Source organism: Rhinolophus hipposideros (assembly GCF_964194185.1).
Source record: "Rhinolophus hipposideros genome assembly, chromosome: 15".
Taxonomy (NCBI): domain Eukaryota; kingdom Metazoa; phylum Chordata; class Mammalia; order Chiroptera; family Rhinolophidae; genus Rhinolophus; species Rhinolophus hipposideros.
The window spans coordinates 63,040,802-63,062,532 of record NC_138061.1 but is presented as its reverse complement, the minus strand read 5'-3'; the positions used below and the strand labels follow the sequence as shown (position 1 = coordinate 63,062,532).

At 42.6% G+C, this 21,731-nt stretch overlaps 1 protein-coding gene across 2 annotated transcripts in view; it reads left to right on the top strand.

Moving 5' to 3' along the window:
- The window catches only part of FRMPD2 (FERM and PDZ domain containing 2), a 155,310-nt gene that overhangs the window by 127,911 nt on the left and 5,668 nt on the right, over positions 1–21,731 (top strand). The window contains exons 21-26 of one of the 2 annotated variants that reach the window (XM_081074184.1): positions 644–729; positions 2,465–2,612; positions 4,299–4,513; positions 14,181–14,279; positions 19,109–19,428; positions 19,685–19,822. In XM_081074184.1, the coding sequence (XP_080930310.1) occupies positions 644–729; positions 2,465–2,612; positions 4,299–4,513; positions 14,181–14,279; positions 19,109–19,428; positions 19,685–19,736 (920 nt within the window). In that variant the 3' untranslated portion in view covers positions 19,737–19,822. Of the gene's footprint in view, positions 1–643; positions 730–2,464; positions 2,613–4,298; positions 4,514–14,180; positions 14,280–19,108; positions 19,429–19,684; positions 19,823–21,731 lie in introns of those variants that run through there. The other variant, XM_081074185.1, reaches the window with a different exon arrangement.

Here is a 21,731-nt window from a genome sequence, read left to right as displayed (position 1 = left end):
GATTTAGCCTGGTCCTCCCACCTGATGGGTTCATGTGGGAATTAGATATTTGTAGTGGCACACTGGGAACCAGAGGTGATTTTAAAATATAAGATTTTAACTAAGTGTGTTTCTGTTTGGCCTTTACCGGAGAAGTAGTACTTCCCATGCAGGAGAGAGTGTGCATTGGTGACACACTCTAGTGGTCGTGGGGGGGAGGGGCACTAGCGAGCCTCCTCTCTGCCCTTCCTCATGTCAACTGCTCTAAATGAAGGAGTTATTTATATTGTTCTCCAAAACAGCCATAATTGAACCAAAAAGGGCACGTACGATCTTACTTTGTTTCCCCTAGAATTCCAGTGTTCCTGGCATCAACCAGGTCTCCCTGACCCCAAAGCAACATGAATAAACTTTCAAAAACAGTTGCAGAGGAAAACAGGAGAAAAGACGAGGTTTTATGGAGATGGCTCTGCCACTCTGGGAGCCAATAATTGAAAGACTTCTCCATCACGGGTGTGTGAAGGTGTACAGAGCCCAGGCAGGGTTCGTGGCAGCTCTGCTTCCTGCCCTAGAGGCTGCACAGAGGGGCGCTAGGCAGGGGTCTCCCGGGCGTCCTTCCTGCAGTCTTGGGACCCCTAGGACATGAGCTCTGTCTCCCTCCCAGGTGACCGGCTCCTGCAAGTGGATGGAGTGAGCCTGTGCGGTCTCACCCACAAGCAGGCCGTGCAGCGCCTCAAGGGCTGTGGGCAGGTAAGTGCTCCATAACCCATAACTGGGGCGCTGCTCTTCCTTCCAGAGCTTTCAGGGACAACACTAGATGCTGCAGTTGCCTCTGGGTGGGAGGGGGCAGGCAGGAAACAAAACCAGACTTTCTTCTTTGTCAGTTTTTTTCTTTCATTTTTTCCTTTCATCACCACTTTTCTATGGGGATGTGAAAGCCCGGAAGAAGTAGATAGATGTTCTCAAGCAGAAAACCTCACCCCTATAAATAACCTTGAAAACCTTCCTTGTCATTTGCCTGGATTCTGGAATCACACAGCTAAACAGAGCCGATGGCGTGGAGGCACTTCTCCTCCTAGCCCTGGCTGTCCCCTCTCGCTCTCTGCTTCCGCGTAACTGCCCAGTGCTCTCCCCTGTTCTCAGATCCGCACACTAAACCCATCTTTGCACATGCTGACCCCCCACCCCAGTTCATGCCACTCCCATCACACTGTGTGATTACAGGCTGCACTATTCTGGGAGTCGTTTCACTATAATACGGTTGAAATTCATGACATCAAGAGCTGGAGGCATTCACCCACTCTGCATTTATCCTGTGCAGCACCCAGGCAGCATCTGAATGTTACCACATTGTGTTCCATCCCCCGCCTGAGGGTGGGAGCTCTTACTTGCCCCAGTGTCCTAAACCACAGAGCTGGCCTCACCCTCTTGGTAATGGGCAGAGACACAAAAAATTCCTGGGGCCCTTTTCAGGAAACTTTGTTTTCTTTCTAAAAGCAGTCTTCTGATTTGCAGTCATTTACCTATATTGGCGACTTTGGTTGTCATACCTTGAGAACAGAATCATAATTTATTAGTAGTCTCTGTTCTTTAGACCTCTGCTAATTAACATGAGTACAGAAAGTACTTGCCAGCCTACTGACCGTGGTGCCAGGTAGCAATTGTCACTCTGGGATTTTGTGCTTAGTGCTGAATAACAATTGCAACAGAAGGATGTTGGCAGAGCCAAGTCCCCTGAATGGAAGCTTGGCATTTTTAGAAAGCATCCAGGTGATGTCTAGCCACTGGCTCTTGAACCATGCTTTGGGTAACAGGAGTTAGAGTGTGTTGGTAAGAGGAGTGGAAATCAAAGCAGAAGGAAATGGGGGCCAGATTGCTAGAGGTTGGGACTTCAGCTGATAAGAAATATGGAGACTGTTAATCAAGAGCATTGTGCGTAACCCTGAGGAGAGTGGACCTCAGAGGGAAAACATATGGTCCAGCAAGCCAAGGAGCTGAGCTCTGGCAGGAGAGGGAATGAAGGAAATGCAAAGACTGGAGAGATGTTTCTGATGGAGAACATTCAAGTCTTAAAAGCCAGATGGGTGTTTGGAGGGCAGAGGGGCTGGACCACTGCAAGTGAGGCTCCTGGGAGGTTAGTTGAGGGATGGTTCCATGTTCTGGGAGAGGAAACCCATGGGGAGGAATGATTTTGGCAGAACGAGGAGGGGACACTGAGAGTGAGTGAGGGGAAGATGATGAATTTGATCTTGAATACATGGAAATAGAGGCACATGTATTACTTCCAGGAGAATTTGTCTAATAGGCAGTTGGAAATATGCCTCTGGATCTCAGCAAACAGGCTAGCTTGGAGGTTTTGATTTGAGATTCAAATGAAGCAGCAACTGGAAATATATCAGAAAATTAAAAAGCATTTGTAGGGTAAAGGGAGAGCCTCCTGGGTGCCATGTGAAATATAAATTGAGTTTTCCACCCATCCTTCTAGGTTGCAAGACTGGTCTTAGAGAGAAGAGGCCCCAGGACTGCACAGCAGTGTTCTTCTGTTAATCACCGGATGCGAGATGAATACTCGGCTGTTTCCTTGGCAACAGCCTTGCCTGGCAGGCCTGCAAGCTGTGTTTCAGCGACAGATGGTGAGAGGAGAAGAGAATTGAATGTTACTATTGTCATGTCATCCTGTGCTGCTTTTGAATTGCCAACTCAAAATGAAAGACAGGAAGGCTTCCTCTGGGTTCCCAAAAGACAGTGAGCAATGGTAGTCATGATGTGGCTGGCTTTTTAATGTAGTGGAAGCAATCCAATGGAATATGTCTCTGGAAAAGTGATGCATTGTCCCAAATGATTACCAGGCATAATTCTGCCCTGAAACCTTCTGAGGTTTTCTGATCAGCTGCTGGAATCTTTGTTATCAGTATCTGGGAATGACATCGGAGTAAAAGGGTCATGCATTTTCTGACCAAAGCTCCACATGCCAGCCAAGATATTTGTAACAAAAGATCTGAGGAATAATGAAGCAGGTTGGGAGAGGAAGTGTTCAGAAACTAGCCTTGGTATCAGCAGCATTTAGAAAAGCACACCCACCATCAGTTTGCAGGGGCTTCGTTGCACATCTTCCATCGGTTGCTTCTCTGCACTTGACTGTGATTTTGTTTCCCGCTAGTGAAAGGTTTATTTCCTCAGGATATCATGATTAGGAGCTTACCCACTTTTCAATCCTTTTATAGAGATTTCCCAGAAGGTGTAAGTCGGGTTGAATGTAAGTAGCCATCGTGAGTGAGGGGCTTGGGTGGAGGGGAGACACATGTGCACAACACAGGTCTGTCCTCTTTCATTGCTCTTCTGCTGACTCCAGTGAGGAACTTTGGGAAACTGACCACAAAATGAGCTGAAGGGGCCAGATGACGGCAAAAGTGAAATTGGTCATATGACACACTTGAACCTCAAAGCTTCCAATGATTTCATTCTTGCCCCAAGTCACAGTTCACAAGGCAGTGCTTTTGCCCCTGTTGACTGATTGCCCACTGAGTGGGTGAAGGAAGACGAGGGGGCCTGCCAGACTACCTAGGTTCCTGGGACTGTCCATCTTGGGTGCCCCGAGGCTGCTTTTTTGTCTGATGGCCAGTCCACATGGCTAAACAAAACAGCAGCTAAAATATTTCCATAGAGTTAGCCATCATTGTCTCCATAGTCTCATTATGCAAAATTTAATTCCCAGTATATTAAAAAATGATTGAGGTCCTAAGGGAGTACTAGGAGTAAATGTGATACAAGTTTTACTGAATGCCATGGCATATTATATGTGTCTATCTTTACATATAAACTTTGTTGGTTATCAATAATTGCACTATCTTCTATGATAGCCATTTGTGACATGTAGTTATTAAGTACTTGAAATGTGTCCAATCCAAATTGATAAAAACACATTCTCAATTTCTGAAACTTAGTTCATGAGATGAGAGTAAAATATCTCATTAATAATTTTTGTATTGATTACAAGTTGAAATGGTAGTACCTTAGATATATTGGGTTAAATAAAATATATGATTAACTTTATTAACCAGTTTCCTCCCATTTTTAAAAGTGTAGCTATTTGAAATCTTTGAAATTATATATATGGTTTGTATTTGTAGTGCACGTTGTATTTCCATTGGACAACACTGATGTATAACATATACAATGGACTCTGTCATAAAAATTAACCAAATTAAATCCTTTAATGTAAAATGAATAATCCATCTGCTTACAGTTTGCATTCTGAGTCTGGTAGTTTCACTTGTAATCTACTGAAGGATTTATTTTATTTGCGTCCTGCAATGTAGGACCTAAGTTTGAAGTCACACTGAAAAGGAACACCAGTGGTTTGGGATTCAGTTTTGTCCAGATGGAGAGAGAGAGCTGCAACCACCTCAAGAATGATCTTGTGAGGATTAAGCAGCTCTTTCCAGCGCAGCCAGCTGAGGAGAATGGAGCCCTAGAGGCTGGTGACATTATCCTGGCTGTGAATGGAAGGCCCACAGAAGGCCTTGTCTTCCAGGTAGGAGGCCACGAGTGATGCAGCCCTGTGTGTAAGCTGATGTCAGTTGTGCTTTCTTCAGGCCCACCTGCCATGGGGAACACTCTGGGCTCTTGAAAATGATAGCTGGAGTCTTGACTGTGACGACACAAAGAGAGCAATTGGCAGCACATTCTCACATTTAATTTTTCATCTTAGTCCTTTTTTTTTTTTTTTTTACTTTACATCCCATGACTATATATATATGACATTAATCATAGTTGACATTCAATATTATTTTATATTAGTTGCATGTGTATAGTGTAGTGGTTAGGCATTTATATAATTTATGAAGTGATTCCCCCTGATAAGTCTAGGACCCCCATCTCACACTACACATAGTTTTTACAATGTTATTCACCATACGCCCATATAGTACTTCAAATTCCCGTGACTATTTTGTAACTAACAATGTGTACTTCCTAATCCCTTCACCTTTCTTACCCAGTCCCCCAACCCCCTTCCCTTCTAGCAACTATCAGTTTGTTCTCTGTATCTGTTTATTCTGTTCTCTAGGTTCCACATTTAAGTGAGATCATATGGTATTTGTCTTTCGCAGTATGACTTATTTCACTTAGCATAATACCCTCTAAGTCCATCCATGTTGTTGCAAATGGTAAGGTTTCATTTTTTTTTATGGCAGACTTATACTCCATATATATTCCACTTCTTTATCCAATTGTCTGTTTATGGGCATTTCGGTTGTGTCCAGATCTTGGCTATTGTGACTAGCACTGCAGTAGGGGTACATATATTTTTTTGATATGTGGTTTGAATTTCTTCAGATAAAATCCCAGAAGTAGAATTACTGGGTCATAAGATATTTCTATTTTTTATTTTTTTGAGGCACCTCCAAATTGTTTTCTGTAGTGACTGAATCAATTTGCAATCCGACAAACAGTGCACAATGATTCCCCTTTTTCTCATCCTTGCCAATGCTTATTTGTTGATTTATTGATGATGGCCATTTTGATAGATGTGAGGTGAGATTTTGTTGTGGTTTTAATTTGTATTTCTCTGATGTTTAGTGACGTTGAGCATCTTTTCATGTCTGTTGGCCATCTGTATGAACTTTTTAAGAAATTTCAATTCAGGTCATCTGCCCATTTTTTAAATTGGACTGTTCATATTTTGGGTTGAGTTGTATGAGGTTTTTTTGTCATATAAATATATATATATATATATATATATATATATATATATATATATATATATATATATATATATATATATATAATTTGGATAGCCCCTTATCAGATGTATCATTGGCAAAATCTTCTGCCATTTAGTAGAATGTCCTTTTGTTTTGATGGTTTCCTTTGCTGTGAAGACTTTTTAGTTTGATTTAGTCTCATTGATTTATTTTTTTTTTTGTTTTCCTTGCCTAAGGAGATAGATCAGTAAAAATATTATTAAGGGTAATATCTGAGAATTTACTTCCTATATTTTCTTCTAGGAGTTTTATGGTTTTGGGTCTTACATTTAAGTCTTTAAACCATTTTGAGTTTGTTCTTGTATGTGGAGTAAGAAAGTGGTCCAGTTTCTTTCTTTTTTTTTTCATGTATCAATCCAGTTTTTCCAGTACTATTTATTGAATAGACTGTCTTTTACCCCATTGTATGTCTTGCTTCCTTTGTCACAGCTTAAATGACCATATAGGTGTGGGTTTATTTCTGGGCTCTCTGTTATGTTTCATTGATCCATGTGTTTGTTTTATGCCAGTACCATGCTGTTTTGACAACTATGGCTTTGTAGCTTTGTTTAATATCAGGTGGCGTGATACCTCCAGCTATGTTCTTCTTTCTCAGGATTGCCATGGTTATTCAGTCTTTTCTGGTTCCGTATAAATTTTAGGATTATTTGTTCTAGTTCTGTGAAAAATGCTATTAGTATTTTGATAGGGATTGCATTGAATCTGTACATTGCTTTGGGTAGTATTGATCTTTTAATGATGTTAATTCTCCCTATCCATGAGTATGGTACATGCGTCCTTCAATATCTTATAATTTTCCAAGGACAGGCCTTTTACCTCCTTGGTTAAATTTATTCCTAGGTGGTTTTTTTTAATGCAATTATAAATAGGACTGTTTTCTTAACTTCTCATTCTGATAATTTGTTATTGGTATATAAAATGCAACCAATTTCTGTATGTTAATTTTGTTACATTAATAGTGCAATTTTACTGAACTCATTTATCAGTTCTAATAGTTTTTTGGTGGAATCTTCGGGCTTCTCTCTATATAGTATCATGTCATCCACTAATAAGGACTGTTTTACTTCTTCCTTTCCAAATTGGATGCCTTTTATTTCTTTAACTTGTCTGATTGTTGTGGCTAGGAATTCCAGTATTATGTTGAATACAAGTGGTGAAAGTGGGCATTCTTGTCGTGTTCCTGATCTTAAGGAGAATGCTTTTAGCTTTTCCCCTTTGAGTATGATATTAGCTGTGGGTTTATCATATATGGTCTTTATTATGTTGAGGTATGTTCCCTCTATTTCACCTTTGCAGAGAATTTTTATCATAAATGGATGCTAGATTTTGTCAAACCGTTTTTGTGCCCCTATTGATATGACCATATGATTTTTATTTTTCATTTTGTTTAAGTGTTATATCACATTAATTGACTTATTGAACCAACTTTGCAAAGCAGAAATGAATCCCACTTGATAGTGATAGTGATGTATGATCTTTTTAGTGTATTGTTGAATTTGGTTTTCTAGTATTTTGTTGAGGATTTTTGCATCAGGGATATTGGCCTATAGTTGTTTTTTTTTTTTTTTTAATGTCTTTGTCTGGTTTTGGAATCTGGGTAATGGTGGCCTCGTAAAATGAGCTGAGAGTCTCCTCTCTTCCTGGATTTTTTAGAATAGTTTGAGAAGAATAGGTGTTTATTCTTTTTTTAATGTTTGGTAAAATTCACCTGTGAAGTCATTTGGTCCACGACTTTTTTGGGGGGAAATTGTTGATTACTGACTTGATTTCATTAGTAGTAATTTGTCGATTCAAATTTTCTGTTTCTTCTTGATTCAGCTTTGAAAGATTGTATCCTTCTAGAAATGTATCTATTTCTTCAAGATTATACAATTTGTTGTGCATAGTTATTCAGAGTATTTCCTTAAATTTTTTTGTATTTCTGTGGTGTCTGTTGTGACTTCTCTTGTTTCATTTTTGATTTTATTCCTTCGAGTCCTTTCTTTCTTTTTTATGAGTCTGGTTAAAGGTTTGCCAATTTTGTCTTTTAAAAAAACCAGTTCTTGGTTTCATTGATCATTTGTACCATTTTTTTACCCTCTATTTCATTTATTTCCATTCTGATTTTTATTATTTCCTTTCTTGTACTCACTTTGGACTTTGTTTGTTGTTGTTTTCCTAGTTCCCTCAGGTGTAAAGTTAGATTGTTTATTTGAGATATTTCTTGTTTCTTGTGGTAGGCCTGCATCACTGTGAATTTCCCTCTTAGGACTGCTTTTGCTGTGTCCCGTAGATGTGGGTCATTGTGTTTTCATTCTCATTTGTCTCAAGGTATCTTTTGATTTGTTCCTTGATCTCATTGTTGACCCATTTATTAGTAGCATGTTATTTAGCCACCATATGTTTGTGTGTTTTTCAGTTTTTTTCTTGTAATTGATTTCTAGTTTCATACCACTGTGGTCAGAAAAGATGCTTCACATGGTTTCAATCTTCTTAATTTATTGAGAATTGTTTGGTGGCCTGACATGTGACCTATCTTGGAAAATGTTCCATGTGCTCTTGAAAAGAATGTATATTCTGCTGTTTTGGGGTGAAAGTCTCTAAAAGTATCAATTAAATTCATCTGGTCTAGTGTGTCACTTAAGGCCTCTGTTTTGTTATTGATTTTATGTCTGGAAGTTCTGTCCATTGGTGTCAGTGGAGTGTTAAGTTTCCCTACTATGATTGTGTTACTGTTGATCTTTGCCTTTGTGCTGGTCAATATTTGTTTTATATGTTTAAGTACTCTTATATGGGGTACATAGATGTTTACCAGGGTTATGTCCTCCTTTGGGATTTATCCCTTTATCATTATGCAATGTCCTTCTTTGTCACTATAATAAGTGACAAAGATTATGTCGGATATAATATTGCTACCTTAGCTTTTTTCTTGATTCTATTTGTGTGAAATATCTTTTCCATCCTTTGGCTTTCAGTTATGTGTATCTTTCAGTCTGAGGTGGGTCTCTTATAGATAGCACGTATGTGGTTTTGTTTTCTTATCCATTCAGCCACCCTATGTCTTTTGATTGGAGTATTTAATCCAATTACATTTAAAGTGATTATTGATAGGTACATAGTTATTGCCATTTTATTATTTATATTTTTGATCTTTTTGTTTTGTTTTCCCCATTCTTCTTCTTAAAGTAGTCCTTTTAACATTTCTTTTAATAGTATCCTTAACATTTCAATGGCTTGGTGATAATGAATTTCTTTAGGCTTTTCTTGTCTGGGAAGCTCTTTATCTCTCCTTCAATTTTAAATGATAGCCTTGCTGGGTAGAGTAGTCTTGGTTGTAGGCACATATTTTTCATCACTTTGAATATTTCCTGCCACTCCCTTCTGGCCTCAAAGTTTCTGTTGATAAATCCATGATAGTCTGAGGTCTGACTATCTGAGGTTCACGAACTTTTCCTAGAAAAAGTGCTACATACGTTATTGCTAAATATCACTACAGTCACATTCAAAGTTCTCCCCTTGTGAAGCTATGCACTGATACCAGCACCTAGTCCACCCTTCAAAGCAATTTTGGAACACTTTTTCTAGAATGGTCATCAGAGCTGTCATCATATTGCCCTTGATTTCCTGAATGTCATCAAAATGTCTTCCTTTCAATATTTCCTTTATCTTCAGGTAAAAAAAGAAATCATTGGGGGCCAGATCAGGTGAGTAGGGAGGATGTTCCAATACAGTTATTTGTTTACTGGCTAAAAACTCCCTCACAGACAGTGCCATGTGAGTTGGGACATTGTCATGATGCAACAGCCATGAATTGTTGATGAAATGTTCAGGTCTTTTTCATCTAACTTTTTCACGCAGCCTTTTCAGCACTTCCAAATAGTAAATTTGGTTAACCATTTGTCCAGTTGGTACAAATTCATAATGAATAATCCCTCTCCTATCAAAAAAGGTTAACAACATCATTTTGACTGTTGATTTGAACGGACGGAAACTTTTTGGTCCTGGAGAATTGGCTGATTTCCATTGTGCACTTTGACCCTTTGTTTCAGTGTCATATTGGTACACCCTGTTTCATCACCAGTGATAACAAGGCCCAAAACATCACCTTGCCTCTCCAAAGGGTCTTGGCAAACTTCGACTCTCCTTTGCTTTTGTTCATCAGTGAGCTCCTTTAGGAGCATTTTTGTACACATTTTTCTCATGCCAAGATTTTTGTTAAGATTTTCCTAATTGTTTCTTTATCAATTTCCACTTGATCTGCTATGCTTCTCACAGTCAGCCAATGATTTTGGCATATAATTCAATGAATTTTTGTGATGTTCTCATCAATTCTGCTCATTACTGGCCACCCTGACCGCTCTTTATCAGTGACACATTTTTTTTACCCTCAGAAAAACATTTAATCCATTTGTGTCATTTTCTTCATGAAATTATTCCCATAAACTTGGAGTAATATGTCCCTGATTTCACTTCCACTCTGTCAAGTTTAACAAGAAATTTAATGTTTGTTCATTGCTTTAATTCAAGCTCAGACATTCTTGTGACGGAACACAAAAATATGCAACAACAATAATGAAGGCCAATCAGCAAGACACCACTACACATCAACACGAATACAGCTGTGACACTTATATACCAAGGTTATGAAACCTTACCGACCTATTTGTACTCATACAGTGCTAGCAATGTAAGCACATGGTGATAAGTTCGCAAACTTAATTGTCAGACCTCGTATGGGAGCTCCCTTGTAAGTAACTAGTTTCCTTTCTCTTGCTGTTTTTAGGATTCTCTCTTTGTTTTTAACCTTTGTCATTTTAATTGTAATGTATTTCAGTATGGGCCTGTTTAGGTTCATTTAGTTTGGGACTCTCTATACTTCCTGGGTTTGTATGTCTATTTCTTCACCAGGTTAGGGAAGTTTTCACTCGTTATTTCTTCAGGTAAGTTCTCGATCCCTTGCTCCCTCTCTTCTCTTTCTGGTACTCCTATGATGCAAATGTTGTCACACTTGATTTTGTCTCAAAGTTCCCTTAAACTGTTTTTGTTTGTTTTTATCCTCTTTTCATTTATTGTTAGTTACAATTGGGTGTTTTCTGCTACCTTGTCTTCTAAATTGCTGATTTGATCCTCTGCTTCATCTAATTTGCTGTTGATTCCTTCTAGTGTATTCTTCATTTCAGTTGTTATATTATTTATTTCTGACTGTTTTTTTTTTATGGTTTCTATGTCCTGCTTTATGTTCACTGACTCTTTGTTGAAGTTTTCACTAAGCTCCTTAAGCCTTCTTATAACTAGTGTTTTAAACTTTGTCTCTGGTATGTTGGTTGCCTCCATTTCATTTAGTTATTTTTCTGGAGGGGTCTCCTGTTCTTTTATTTGGGATATGTTTCTTTGTTTCCTCATTCTGGCTGCCTCTCTGTGTTTGCTTTATATATTAGGTAGATCTCCTGTGTCTCTTAGTCTTTGCCTGGTGGCTTTATGTAGTATGTGTCCTGTGTGGTACAGTGGTGCAGTCTCTCTGACCACCTGTGATCCAGGAGTGTGCTCCAGGTGTGTGTGCTATGTGTATTCTCCTGTTGTAGTTGAGCCTTGATTTCTTTTGGCATGTCAGTGGGTGGAATTAAGTATCGGGCTGATGGGCTGTGAGGAATGGCTATGCCCACAGTGAATGAGCTGCTGTGTGGGGTCTTACCCCTCAGAGGGAGATGTGCCCCGGCAGGCTCTTGTACCTGTTGAGATCACCCTTTAGGTGTGCTGCTTGTGGGACTAATTGGGTAGCACTCTGGTGTGGTCCGCAGGTAGCCTCTCGATGTATTGTTTCTGGTGTCTCTTGGGAGGGGCTTCTGTACAGGCTGATTTCAGCCTTATTTGCGACTGGCCTAGGCCTATCTATCAGGAGCTACAAAGCTATATGTTGTTGGCTACTGCCAGTGCTGGACCTGGAGACATGTGGCGGTGGCCTCACTGTGAACTGAGACTGGCTGCCACCAGTATTGGGCCTGGGGCAACTTAGCAAAAGGTCCAGGGCCCCCCAGGCCTGTTTCCACCTGCTGGGTGCCCATAAGGCTCAGCCACTGAAAGAACCACCTTAGGTGCATGAGCCTGGCTGGTTGACTCGGTATTGAGAGTTGCCAGTGATGCAGCCCTAACTGGGCAGGGTTATGTCCCAGGGAGTCATGAGTCAAGGCTGGTGGTTTTTACAAAGTAAATGCAGATTCAGTTCTTGTGCCTGGCCTGTGACCACTTCACAAAGTGCCCTGAAAGCACTACAACCAGACACCATCCACCCTCACGTCCACAGATCCCTGAGAGTCACCCAAGAGGCACTGTAGCACAAGTTGTGGTTGACTGCCCACCATCAAAATTTCCCCAGACTGCCTCAGGCCTTCTGTAAAAGGCTTCCACAGCTTGTGGGGCAGGGCTGGCCACCCATGAGCTAAGAGTGCCCCTGGCAATGTAGTACTAGTTGGGTGCGGTGGGACCCAAGGTGTCACCAAGGTGGTGTGCATGCACAGATTTTTACCAGACCAATGCAGTTTCTGATTTTGCCCTTTGGGAAGGGTTCAACATAGGAAAGATGTTCTCTAGGCTATGTGTGAGGCAGCCTCCACACAGGGACAATGGTGACTGTCCCTCCAGCCCTTGACTCAGACCCACACAACTCAGTCTATCCCTGTATGTCTCTGGCACCTCTCAAGTTGCTGTCCCTGCACTGGAGCCCAGGTGAGTCTTTGCAGGCAAGTCAATGTGTAGGCCTTTTACTAGGACGTCTGGGTTTCTAGCCACCTTCCATCTCACCGGGATGGATGGACAGAGTCCTCCCTGATTTTCACTGCTAGATGTTGTGGGGACTCCTCTTCCTCGCACAGGTCACCTGGGCTGGGGAGCCCAGTGTGGGGCTGGGACCCCTCCCTGTTCATGGGGACCTCCACCATTGAGGTGCCCCTCTCAGTGTTCAACCACTAACTGGGGGTTTGGGGTCAACCCGTTTTGCATCTTTGCCCCTCCTATCAGTCTCAGTGTGGCCTCTTCTTCATATTCTTAGTTATAGGGTTCTGTTCAGCTAGTCTTCAGACGATTTTTGAGGTTGATTGTTCTAAAATTTAGTTGTAATTTTAATGTGATCTGGGAGACAGCACGCATAGCGTTTACCTAATCTGCCATCTTAGACATTTTCTCCCATCTTAGTTCTTAAATATCTGACGTCGAGTAAGTCTTGCTTTGATTAGGTTCATAATGAAACTGAAGATAAAACCATCTTCTGTGCTGGCTAAAGGCCTCCTAACACGTATTCTGGGAGGTGGGTGTGAGGGCTGAAGGGACTATGATAGATTCCTGTCTGCCCTTCTTCCCCATTTTCTACTAAATTTACAGTTTTTGATGCATAGCATTACATTAGTTGTTTTGTGTATCATAAAAAATAGTGAATGTAGGCACTTCTCAATGTTTATAGAACAAATGCTCCATGAAATATCATACATATCAGTCAGAGTCCTGGCTGAAAGTTGAGTCATTTGAGGAGAGTTTGAGAAAGGTGTGGACAAGGGAGAGTGTGGAGCCTTGGGATCAGGGGGTGCAGTTATTCACCTCCCCCGCCAAGTCCTAAGGGGAAATAGGAAGGAGCAATTACACAACCCCAGGAGCTGGGACAGCTGGGTTCCGTGGACTCACTGACATGAGCTGTGACATTCGCTGAGGAGTGCAGTCATCCTGTGACAACCTCACAGGGAGGAAGGCAGGAACACAAACACCGACCTCCCTCTCCTCTCCCTCTCTGATCCCTGCCTATGCTGCCATTGGCCAAGCCCAACAGGAAGCCTCACTGCAGCCTGCAAAGGCCCACCTCCAGAGCACAGCACACACTGGACAAAAGAGGAGATAGGCTCTGGGGTGAGGTGAGGTGGGGAGGGGTACAGAATCCACAGAACAGTGTATGTTTGGGTGGGATGCCTTCATCTATTTAATTTCAGATCCAAGAACCATTGTCTGAGAACCATGGCAATATCACAGGTAAGAGGTTTCAAAGGCCTGAGCTGAGCAATGGCAGGAAGCTCAGGGCCGAGGGTCAGGCTGTTTAGATTGGGGTGGTGGTCCCTACGTGACTGGTGGTCCTGAGATGAGGGGTTAGGAGGGATGGGAGTTTGATAGAGGAACAGCCATTTGTTTGAGTTACTGTCTCTTTGAAGAAAAGTCATCAGTATTGACAGATGCTGCCACCGAAAGGCCCCGGGCAGACCCTGGCCATTTCCAGGCCAGCATCAGTGCATCACCTTTGTTAGAGCCAAAGGTAGTGCTCTTGACTCCTCACACTTTGGGGAGTCAGGCCCATAGCGGTGTTCTCCAAAGTTCTCTATGGGGTGGAAGAGCCAGCACCAGGGAGAGAGTGGGCAGCACAGAAGAGGAGACCCCACAGCCATGCCAGCCCCACAGCTCACTGTGGAATTTGGTTTCTTGTAGGAGGTGCTCAATGTACTGCAAGGGGCCTCACAGGAAGTCACGCTCCTGCTGTGCCGACCCCCTCCAGGTGTGCTGCCTGAGGTGGACCAGGGATGGCAGGTAAGATATGGTGCCCTTGCTCTCTCCACATGCCTCAGGCATCCCTTTTCTTGTCTGGCGGTTCTGAGAGGCCCAGCTTCACTTTAGGTAGGGTTCAACACCGTCTGCTCTCCCTGGGGCAGAGAAATATCTGGTTCCCTAACCTCAGTTAGTCAGTAACAGGATCAGGAGGTCCTAGCTCTGCCTTTTCCTATCACTCCCTCCTTCTCTCTCTCGACAGTTGCGTCTTCCCATAGATGGTTACATGTTTAGATCTAGGCCACGAGAGCGCTACAGCCAGGCTGTCTGATAGACCAAGCATCAGTGAGGGGAAACTGCAACAGAGGGAGTAGGTACAAAACCAGAGTAAGGAAAGGGAAGAATTTTCATTCCGAGAAATGAAATGGAGAGCAGGCTGTATATCCACCCTCCTATAGCATGAATTAGGTATGTATAGTCTAGTGCAAAGAAAAGAGGCATGGGAATCAGAAAATTGGGTTTTACCCGATACCTGTATTAGGTTCTCCAGAGAAACAGAACTGATAAGATGTGTATGTGTGTGTATGTATTTATATGTGCCAGGAGCAAGTGTGTATAAGAGACAAAGAGAGAAGGGGAGAGAGAGGGAGAGAAGTTTGAAGGAATTGGCTTGTGTGATTGTGGGGGCTGGCCAGTCTTACTCTGCAGGGCAAGCTGCACACTGGAAACCCAGGGTTGATGTTACAGCATGTGTCCTAAAGCAGTCTGGAGGCACTATTCATTCTTTTTCTCTTAAAAGCTTCAGTTGATTGGATGAGGCTTACCCACATTATAGAGTGCAATCTACTTTACTCAAAGTCTGCTGATTTAAACATTAGCTCACCTAAGTAATACCTTCACAGAAACATCTACACTAGTGTTTGACCAATATTGGGGTACTGTGGTTAACATTTAAAATTAACCATCACAATGCCACCTGTTGGGTCCCCAGGACACAGACTCTGCAGCAAAGATTTGAATGCAACAGGTTTATGGGGCTGGTTCTTGGGAACACCCTTGGAAGGGTGAGGGAAACAGGGCTGGGTAGAAGTGGAAAAAATGTGGTGCAACTGCAACAGGGGCCTCAGCTGACCCACAGGGAATTCTGGAGCTGGGATGGCCTCTCTGAGCTGTCCTTAAGTGGGACAAAGACCCTGTGCCTTAGCACCCAGCATCAACCAGCCTTGGGACGTGGGCTGCCCCAAAGGAGGGAGCCTACCTTTGGCAACTCCTTTGAGCTGAGACCAGTTCCTGGACAGGGGCTAGCTGACAGGCCTAAGCAGCAGGCACTCCCAGAAGCTGAGGGATAGGGCGTAAGTCCCGGAGGGGGATCGGTGTGGGCACCCCAGCATCACCTGCCCCTGCTCTGCCATTTGCTTGTTGCATGGGCCATGGGCAATTGCCTCACTTCTCTAGGCATCATGATTCTTCATCTATAAGACCTGGCTAAAAACCATCACTTATCATCACCGAGGGTGACAGGCACTAGAGAGAGCACAGAGGACTTGGTGACCCAGATTGTCTTGATGTTCGGACTCCAAGAGGTCATTTGATACCAACTTTGGTGAGAAAAGAGCTATGGGAAGGAAATCAGAAAGTTGCCAGTTTGGAAACAAGCTTAGATGACAGCAATTGAGTTAAGCAACTGAACGGCGTGAGAGAGGGTCAAGTTCGCATACACAAAGATCAGGTAGAGGGGCTTTCTACCATGTATTTTTGTTGAGATATCTAGGGAATGTCAGAGGAAAGGTTGTCCTTCTGTCCTGGAGAATAGCTTCACCCATGAGAGCCCAGAAGGGCTTGGTGGGAGGGCTTGGGGTAAGATATAGTGGGCGTACTTTTTTAATCCTCCTACCTGGGGCCCAGTGGAGAGGAATTTTCATTCATATGTGTGGCTCCAAAAGTCAGATTGAAGACCAAGGAAGGGAGCATTTAGTTCATAAGTAGAATAAAGTACGTATGAAAAAGAGGCAGCTGTACAAACATCTGGAGTAAAGTCATTCCAGCCAGAAGGAATAACAGGTGCAAAGGCTCTGAGACAGAAATGGCCTGGATGTTTGATGGACAAAAAGATGACAGTTGGTGCCTGGACTGTAGTTACTGAAGGGGACAGTGGAAGGAGAAGTTGTAGAGGCTGTTGGGGCTCATGTAGGACCTTGTAGGTCTTGGTAATGTGCTGATTCGCTCCTGGCTGCAACAGGAAGCCACTGGAGGGGGTGGGGGGGTGGGAGGGTGAAGGGTCAAGGAGGAACATACCCTCATCTGGTCTACACTTTAGAAAGATCAGTCAGATTGCTGGTGGAGATGGACTGGAGCAGGTAAGCCAGCAGCAATTCAGGTAGATGTTATTGAGGCTTGGACTCAGGTTGTAGCTAAATAATTGATAAGAAGTAGTCAGATTTCAGATACATATGGGAGGTAGACCCCCTAGGATTACTTTTGGATTAGATATGGGCATGAGGAAAGAAAACAAAGTTTGGCCTGAGCAGCAGGATGAAGGGTGGTACCAGTTACCAAGATAGGGGTTGCTTAGAGGGGGCAGTTTGCAGTACATGGAGAAGAAGTGATAGTTCTTGGCAGCCAATGGAGATGTCTAGTAGGCAGTTATTTGTGAAGAAGTGGCATGAGGTCAGTCCTGGAAAAAGTGGATTTGGGAATTGTCAGCAAATAACACCATTTAAAGCCATGAAATGGATACCATCTTGGGAAAAAGTACAGAAAAAGTCAAGAAGAGGGCTGAGAAGTAAGTCATGGGACACCCCAACATTGAGAAGTCTTGTTCATAGAAATGAGACAGCAAATGAGACAAAGTGGCCTGGGATGTGGCAGGAAAAGCAGGTAAGGACAGAGTTGAGAGTAAACTTCATGTCTCAGAGTGAACGAGTAAAGGATGCTCTTGAAGAAAAGGCTGAGGGACTGGTTATGTCAGGTGGTACTGAAGGGCAGACTGAGATGAGGACAGAGAATTGGTCTGTGGCCTTAGGAAGAGATAGGTAGGTCATTAGAAATTCTTATCAGAGCAATTTCATCTGGGGACTGAATGCTGGGGACAAAAGCCTGGTTTGAAGAGCAGGAAAATGTGGTGGCTGGTAGGTGGATGCTGGAGTAGAGTTTACTACTGTTCAGTAGAGTTTACTCCAGGGGATGAGGGATTCTTATCTGAATGTATCCATTTTCACCATGAAGTAAGAGGGCAGTGGGGTTGGTTGTAATATTTGAGGAGAGAGAAGATGAGAAATAATGTACAGAGTAGAGAGGACAGGAAGCTGAATTTACGAAGGAAGTAGAGAAAGATTATCTGGAAGTCTTGAGTGCCCTTTGACCTCTGCGCTCATGCTTCTGGCATTAGTCAGTGTCTCAGAAGCAGGCATGAAGTCCACATATACATAGTGTCATTAAGACTTGGAATTAAAATGCAGCACCTGTGAGTAACATAGGATGGAGGCAGAGAGGGGTAAGAGGATGGGAGCTCAGGATTTTCTGTTTTAAGGGAGTGTTTATGGGGTAGATCATGTAATCTAAGCAGAATAAAAGGAAAGTGAGGACACTGGTGGCTGGGAGGGAGAGTGATAGTGAAAAAGCAGAAACTCCATCTATTGGAAGCCTGGAAGAGGTTGAACGATTGCTGGGGAGTGAGTACGGGGAAGATGAGCTGGAGGGAGAGGAGTGGTTAAAAAGGAGATTTTGGGGGTCTCCCAAGGAGTATGAGAGAAAACATAACTGTTTTTCCTATTTTTTTTTATCTTATCCATTTCAAATTTTGATTTTTGGTATACTCTTTATAGTGTACATTGTATATCAGTAGAGTCGTAAGTGTTTATGATTAATAACAGTACATATTTGGGGCTCCCTTCCATTGTGGGGTATGGGCAATCAGACAGGTGCAGAGACCACTAGGCTGGATGGTAGAGTAAAGGTTCCTCTGTTATAGGTGAGGGCAGGGCCAGGAGCTCAGCCCTGTCTGGCTCAAACATCCATGTGCTGCATTCCGTTAGGGATATAGGTCGTGGAATGGAAGTGCTAAAAGAATTTTCAGGGAAAGGTAAAATTAGAACTCTCACGTAGATGTAAAAATGAACACATGTTAATGATGTTCTCTAACTCATTCAATGAGGGAACCAGGCAGATATTAAAACTATGCAAAAGAGATTTCAAAGAACAACATTTATTTACACAGAGTTATGAACTAGCTCAGAGCAATGGATACAGCCAGAATCAGGTAACCCACAGGTTGTACCCTAGATAATACATAGTTTTCTACTGAAAACTATGAAGTACAGATGTGTTTTTTTCCTATAGAAAGTTGAGTGGTGTTAGCACACCATTAGCGAGCCATCAAAATCCGAACCTAAAAGGCCCAATGAGAATGTTAGCAGTTGAGGAGAATCAAGTAATGTTTGGAGAAGTGAGAAGGAGACCCAGGAAAGGGCCTCAGGATGGGAGGGAAGATGAGGCTGTGAAAATGGGCCATCTTGGATGAGGACAGATGAAGACAAAGAAACTTTAAAAAATTGTATCCTATTGAAAAGTGTCATTGTTCCTTCTGTTTTCATATTTTCTAAGTTTTCAAAACAACTTTAAATTTTAAAAATAACATGTTTATCAAGAGCTTCCAAAGGTCCCAAGGTAAGTAGCTTGGAGATGGTCAAGTGTGTTGCCCAAGGCCAGTGGGAGCTGGGGTCCTGACAGAGAGGCTGACGTCATAGCCCATCTCATAACTGCTTTGTTCTATAATCACATAAAAAAAACTTATTATTTTTTAAAGAAGCAATTTTTATATTCCACTCATTGTGCACCATGAATCTCCTAATCCTTAACACTTCTTTTCATAGACACCCGTGCTCTCAGCTGACAAAGAATTTACCAGGGCAACATGCACTGACTCAGAACCGAGCCCCAGCCTGGGTCAAGGGGACAGCCAGAGATACAGTGCTTCCCCAGACACAGGGGACATCCATCAGGCCACCAGAAAGAGACAATGGGACCAAGACATAGCGCGACCCTGGGCCACTTCCCTCACGTGTCCTGGGGATTCCCACCCTCATTTATGCAGACTGCACCAGGAAGTGGCTGCTGCAGCACCTGCTACCTCTTTGGAAAAGGATTTGAGGCAAAACTGCTATTCGGTTTGTGATATCCAGAGACTTGAAAGGTAAGACTCACCACATTTGCAGACATTTTTTGTAAATTTCATTGCTAGGAATTACAATTGAGCAATCAATGACTATGCTCAGATGCTTACTGGGCCCAGCAGTGTCTTAGGTATTTGGAGGGGAGGTGGACATAAAGAAAGCATTAGGTCTGGATCAGCTTATAACCACAGCTTTTGAGTTTTGGGAAAAGCAAACCCCGCCCAGTGGTCTTGCAGGAGGAGACTACAGATGGCAGGCCATGGGTTTTATTTGCAGCACACAAACCTTTGTCCTGCATCCCTCCTGGCCTCTTGAAGCATTGTGGTAAGAAAGAAGTTCCTGTGTGCATCATCATTTCTATTGCTAACATGATGCTTTACAATCAACACTAGCTTTAAAAAAACCTACATTTTCAAAACCAGATTGGAACATTCATTTTAATAGCCATTTTTAACTTAGGTCTGCATTTTTGTGCCCATCAACCCCCAGGTATTTCCAGTTCTCAGTCTTGTCCTAATGGAAAACATGCTGTTTGATTCAGTTTGACAGAATTTATTAGATGCCCAAGGTGCATGGAGACCTGTTAAGAGCAGAGCGAGGTGTACAAATACTGAGAAAGGGTAAGACAATGCTCGTGGAGGTGTAGCCAGACGCACAGGCATGAAGCAGGCAAATGATGAGGAACAATGGCTTGTGTTTCACACTATGTAAACCCACTGAGATTAAACAGCTCTTTTTTGTTAATTATCCTAGAGGACCAACAAGGGCAGATCTATAGGGACAGGTAGGTAACATGAAGTATGAAGCAGCCCATGTCACGCAATTAGGCAGCATGAGATCTATGACTAACTAGAGACAGACTATGTTCCCTAAAAATATTCAAACACATTTATTTTTAAAGACTACTGTGCCATCCAAACAAAAACCAACTATTCTGCAAAGCAGAACAAAGTGGGCAAGTACATTCGTCAGTGGTATTCCTTTCATTCTGAAAATGCATAAAAACAAGTGTGTTCTAGGCAGTAATTGATAGGCTTGGTTATATGATAAAGGGAACAATCTACAGAGATTTATTCAGGGATAACTATTAGTATGATCTTGTAGAAAACATAAAAGGAGATGTACTTCTCTATAGTCGTGGGGCCACTGTTGGATTTTTAAAGGTTTTACTGCTATAGTTTGGGGTGATGGACTGAGACCCTGAGAACTGGATTATAAAGTATAACCCTGGAGTGGACTTGCTGTGTGCCTTTAGTATAATATGGTTATCAGTTATTAACAATAGTATATATTTTTACTAATTATTGCACAGGTAGTCACTGTTTCATTCGTTGACTCAATGACCTAATCCAACCTCACAACTCATGCTGGAGTCTGCTGTGCGACATCCTTGAAGTAGGGGGTCTGCTTTTGCTTGAATATCTCCAAGGATGCAGAATTTGCTTCCTCTTGAAGTGGCCCAGTTTATTATCATATAGCTGTTGATCAGAAAGTGAAAGTGTTTCCTTACCTTAAGGTGAAATTTGCCTTTCTCTGTCATCTACTTATAAGTCCTGATACCTATTTCCTCCTATCATTGTGTCATTCTTTCTTTCTCTTTTTTTTTTTTTTTTTGCAAGAAGCCTCACATTATTTTATTTTTCTGAATCAAATTAAATTTGGTGTAGTGTCCCTCCTTGCAAGAGTAGACCAGATGTCCCAAACCTGCCGTCTTTGGAGAGAGTTGCTCCTTCCTACAGTTATGCGAGCCCTGAGGGCTTGTCCAGAACATTGCAGGGCGTCGCTGGTCTTCAGTCCATCATGGTTACTGTCCCATGCCCATTGCCCAGGTGGCAGCCTTACTGTTCTCTACACTGGGTCCCTCCATGGCAACCTCTTCCCCCTTACACTGGACTCCCGTGGTCTTGGTGATGCCTCTAAGACCTGCCTCCCCACATGTCCTGGCTTCACCTTTACGGGGCTTTCTGTCTCCCAGTCAGGAACCTTTCTTCTCTCTGAAGGAAGGACTCAAACTATGTTAGCTTCTCCTCCATCAGGACATTAGCTTGCACTCACTACACACGTCGTGAGTGTCCCCTAAAGATGAAAAGCATGGTACATTCCCAGCAGTCGCTGAACAGTGCCCCCAGCTCAAGGGAGGGGTCTGAATTGGGATTCAGAAGTGGGCTTGTGGCTCTTGCTGCCCACCCCCTCGGGATGTCTGTAGCTCGGTTCTGAGGTGGGAATCCCAGGCAACTGCCTCTTTGTTTCTGGCATCTGTGAATCACACTCTTTCTGCAGTTTAGAACAAAAAGAACAAGGACTTCTGGATCATGTGGCCTTG